Source organism: Chenopodium album, chromosome 10, assembly GCF_948465745.1.
Source record: "Chenopodium album chromosome 10, dcCheAlbu1.1, whole genome shotgun sequence".
Taxonomy (NCBI): Eukaryota; Viridiplantae; Streptophyta; class Magnoliopsida; order Caryophyllales; family Amaranthaceae; genus Chenopodium; species Chenopodium album.
This window is the reverse complement of record NC_137843.1, coordinates 19474528-19478713: the sequence shown is the minus strand read 5'-3', so window position 1 is coordinate 19478713 and position 4186 is coordinate 19474528. Positions and strand designations below refer to the sequence as shown.

General features: G+C 45.9%; 1 protein-coding gene across 1 annotated transcript; it reads left to right on the top strand.

Moving 5' to 3' along the window:
• The first annotated feature begins 276 nt into the window (after positions 1-276).
• LOC145565010 (uncharacterized) lies at positions 277-3571 on the top strand. The gene is made up of 3 exons (XM_081625136.1): positions 277-378; positions 1436-1552; positions 3146-3571. Exons 1-3 carry the CDS (start codon positions 277-279, stop codon positions 3569-3571), a joined length of 645 nt encoding a protein of 214 aa, XP_081481262.1.
• Positions 3572-4186: the final 615 nt, after the last annotated feature.

Below are 4186 nucleotides of genomic sequence, written 5' to 3'. Positions count from 1 at the left end.
GAAGTTCTCAAAGACATCACCCACCCTTTGGTTGGGTTCGGGGGGAACATCATTCACCCAGTCAAACAGATAGACTTGCCCGTCTGATTTGGGCAGAAGGGGGAAGGAAGGGACATGGTTGTCCGATTCCTAGTGGTCAAAGATCTCACTAGCTATAATGTCATACTCGGCCGCCCCACACTTAATGCAGCAAAGGCGGTAATCGTCCCTCATTTGATGTTTTTAAAGTTTGAGAGGTCGGATGGTAAAATTGGTTCATTCTAAGGAAGTCAAAAAATGGCTAAGGAGTGTAATCAGCTGGTGGTAAAGCCAACAATACACGGACAGGGAAAGTCGTCCAAGTCAAAAGCCGAAGAAGTGTCACTCCAAGCATACCAGGTCGGTCGGCCATGACTGACCAAGCATAGCAGTTACTGACCGTCGGCCGGCCAGAAGAGTTAAGGCCCCAGCCGACCGGCGATCACCAACATATAGTGCTTGACCCTGATCAACCTGATCGGACGGTTAGGGTAGGCACTATAGCTGTGGGTCTGCTTGGAGAAGATTTAATCCAATTGCTGAGAGAGTTCAAGGATGTGTTCGCATTCGAAGTTAGTGAAATGCCAGGTATAAGCCCAGACCTGTCCGTGCACAAGCTGGCTGTGAATCCGGTCGTTAAACCTGTCCGCCAGAAGAAAAGAAACCACGGAGAAGAACGGAATCAGGCGGCCGCAGCCGAAGTGAAAAAGTTGTTGGACGCTGGTTTCATTCGGCAATGCTACTAACCGGATTGGGTAGCTAACGTAGTCCTTGTGAAAAAGCCGAATGGGGTATGGAGAATGTGAGTCGATTATACCGATTTGAACAAGGAATGTCCTAAGGATAGCTTTCCCTTGCCTAAGATCGATCGTCTGGTTAACTCTACGGCCGGGCATGCCCTAATGAGCTTTATGGACGCATACTCCGGATTCCATTAGATCCCTTTATGGGAAGAAGGTCAAGAAAAAAACCGCATTTGTGACCGAGCAGGGACTGTACTATTACAAAGTCATGATGTTCGACCTTAAGAACGCCCCTGCTACTTTTTAGAGGTTTGTTTAATACAGTATTTAAGGATCAGCTCGGCCGAAACATGGAGGCTTACATTTATGACATGATTGTCAAATCAAAAGAGCTGGTTGACCATTTGAAAGATCTCCAAGAGACATTCACCGAACTCAGGCGGCATAAGATGATGTTAAATGCAAAGAAGTGTGTCTTTAGTGTTGATTCCGACAAGCTTCTCGGATTTTTGATCGATTAGCGTGGAATTGAGGCCAACCCTAAAAAAATTCAAGCCGTCTTGGATATGAAGTCGCCAAGAACAATTAAAGAGGTGCAAAGATTAACCAGCTGTTTAGCCGCACTCGGCCAATTTTTGTCAAGATCAGGGGATAAGTGCCGATATTTCTTTCAGACCACCAAGAAGAAAGCCATATTTGAGTGGACAGAAGAGCCCGAGGAAGTATTCGTACAGCTAAAAAGCCATCTGCATACATTGCCTCGGCTAGTCAGTCCTTTCAAGAATGAGAAGGTGTATATGTACCTTGCCATCTCAGAACATTCTTTAAGTGCCGTCCTGCTTGCTAAAAGGGACGGCCACCAGATCCTAGTCTATTTCATTAGCCATGTTTTGCATAATGCCGAGCATATGTATCCCCCCATTGAAAAGTTTGGCCTAGTATTGTATATGGCATCAAAGAAGCCACGGCTATGTTTTCTGGCGCATTCAATTGTGGTCTATACAGACTAGCAGCTTAAGAAGCCGTTTGCAACTTTGGAAGCCAGCGGCCGCATGCTTAAGTGGGCCTTAGAGATGAGAGGCTTCGACATCACGTTTGAGCCCAGGAAGGCAATCAAGGGGCAAGCCTTTGCTGATTTTTTGGCTTAAATGGCTTGGCTGGACTTGCAACCGGCAGGGGACCAGATCTGGAAGGTCTATGTATATGGAAGTGCAACAACGACCTGATGTGGTGCTGGGATTATTTGTCAGTCTCCTGAGGGAGATAAATTTGAATATGCAATGAGATTTCAGTTCCAAGCCTCCAATAATGAGGCCAAGTATGAAGCCCTTATGGCCGGCGTTAGTCTGTGTAAGGCGGCCGAGGCAACAAAAGTTGATGCAAGTTCGGACTCTCAGCTGATAGTCAGCCAAGTGAATGGTGACTACGAAGCCAGGGCGCCGGCCATGATGAAGTATTTGTAGATGGTTAAAGAGGAGGCCGAGAGCCTAGAGCATTTTACCCTGCAACAAGTCCCCCGTTAAGAAAATCATCAATCGGACGCGCTCTCTAAATTAGCATCCTCGGCATCATGTGATACTCCCAAATCAGTGTTTTGGGAAGTAAAGAAAAAGAGGAGAATTAATGATGAGACGATACAAATTATTGACTAAAGCTCCACTTGGATGAACGGGATCATCTCCTACTTAAGGGATCGGATACTCCCGGTCGATCCGAAAGAGAGCTGGCTGATGAAGAAGAGAGTAGCTTGGTTCGAGATGAAGAGAGGGGAATTATTTAAGAGAGCTTTTGTGAAAACATACTTGAAGTGTATCACCCCGGAAAGAGGGAATGATGTGTTGGACGACCTCCACCAAGGGCATTGTGGATCCCATATAGACGGATGGGCCTTAGTAGAAAAGGCTACCCATCTGGAGTATTACTGGTCGAGCATGAACGCGGACGCCATGCAAATGGTAAAAAGATGTGACAAATGCCAGAGATTCGCAACCTTGATTCACCGTCCGGCTAATAGTTTGTTGGCCATAAGCAGTCCACTTCCCTTTGCAAAATGGGGCAAGGACATCTTGGGGCCGTATACACCAGCGTCCGGCCAAAGACGGTATGTTCTTGTAGCTGTCGACTACTTCACAAAATGGGTTGAAACCAAGGCCGTCCGAGGGATTAAGTAGACAGGCGTATCAGTCTTCATCTGGAAAAATATTATTACTCGTTATGGAGTACCTTAGTCCATGGTATTTGAAAATGGACCTCAGTTTGAAACATGCCAACTCAAGGAATGGCTAAGTGACTAGGCCATCACACACTATTTTGCCTCAGTCGGCCGTCCCCAAGCCAACGGCCAAGTTGAGGCCTATAATAAGCTGATCTCCAATGGCATCAAGCGTAAGCTTGAGAAAGCAGGCGGCCTATGGGCAGATGAGTTGTTCAATGTTTTGTGGTCTATACGTACAACGGCGAAGAGTTCAACAGGAGAAACCCCATTTTTCTTAGTCTATGGTGCTGAAGCTATGCTCCCAATTGAAATGTATGAGCCAACTCTTCGAGTGATGCTATATGATGAGAATGCCAATTGGGAAGCTATGAAGACCGCCTTGGATTTTCTTCCAGAGGCAAGGGGCAACACGGTGCTTAGACATGAATTTTACCGTCTTAGAATGACGAGAGCTTATAATCGCCGAGTGTCTAAGCGGTCGCTGAAGATGGGTGATTTTGTCTTAAGAAAAATGGAAGCGGTAGGCCGGGCCAATGAGGATGGAAAGCTAACCCCAAACTGGGAAGGGCCGTACCGAATTAGGGAAGAAGTCTGAGATGGCACTTACCGTCTCGAAGCCTTAGATGGTTGTCCGATTCCTCGTACTTGGAACACGGACAATATGAAGAAATACTATGTTTAAGTTTTCTTTTACTTAGCCAAAAGTTGTATATACAGCTAGGTCTTGATGACCGAGCAATGTAATTAAGGCCGTACAACCCTAATAATGTAATTTTGACAAATTAATGAAAAGGTCAAGCATTGCTATCTTGTTTTGTTTGTTTATATCTTTCCATTATTTAGCAGAAATGCCAAGTGAAAATAATAACGATGCTGCTTGCAACATAGCAGCTCGGCCTTTAAAATACTGAACAAAAATGCCGAATAAAAACAATAACAGGGTTGCTTGCAACATAACAGCTCGGTCACAAAGGGTACAATCGAGCGGTCGTGCAATTGTTTAGCAAGGGCATCCCAGCGTCAAAGAAAGAGTCCCACCACAACTAGGGCGGACGACTAAGCACAAAGGTAGCCTAAATTTTCCTAAGGCATTTATGCCCAAGAAAGGGGGCAAGGGCATACCTAGGTAGAGGTGTCAAATCGGGTACCCAGATGGAGTTTAGGTTGACCCACGTCAGGTCGGGATGTTTGGGTTGGGTAATGATGGGTC

Bases quoted from the DNA above. Each gene is read 5' to 3' on its own strand.
- LOC145565010 (XM_081625136.1), top strand. From the start codon at position 277: ATGGCTAAGGAGTGTAATCAGCTGGTGGTAAAGCCAACAATACACGGA. The intron at 379-1,435 runs GTCGGTCGGCCA...TATTTCTTTCAG, and splicing joins TGTCACTCCAAGCATACCAG to ACCACCAAGAAGAAAGCCAT. The intron at 1,553-3,145 runs GTGTATATGTAC...AATGGCATCAAG, and splicing joins GTCCTTTCAAGAATGAGAAG to CGTAAGCTTGAGAAAGCAGG.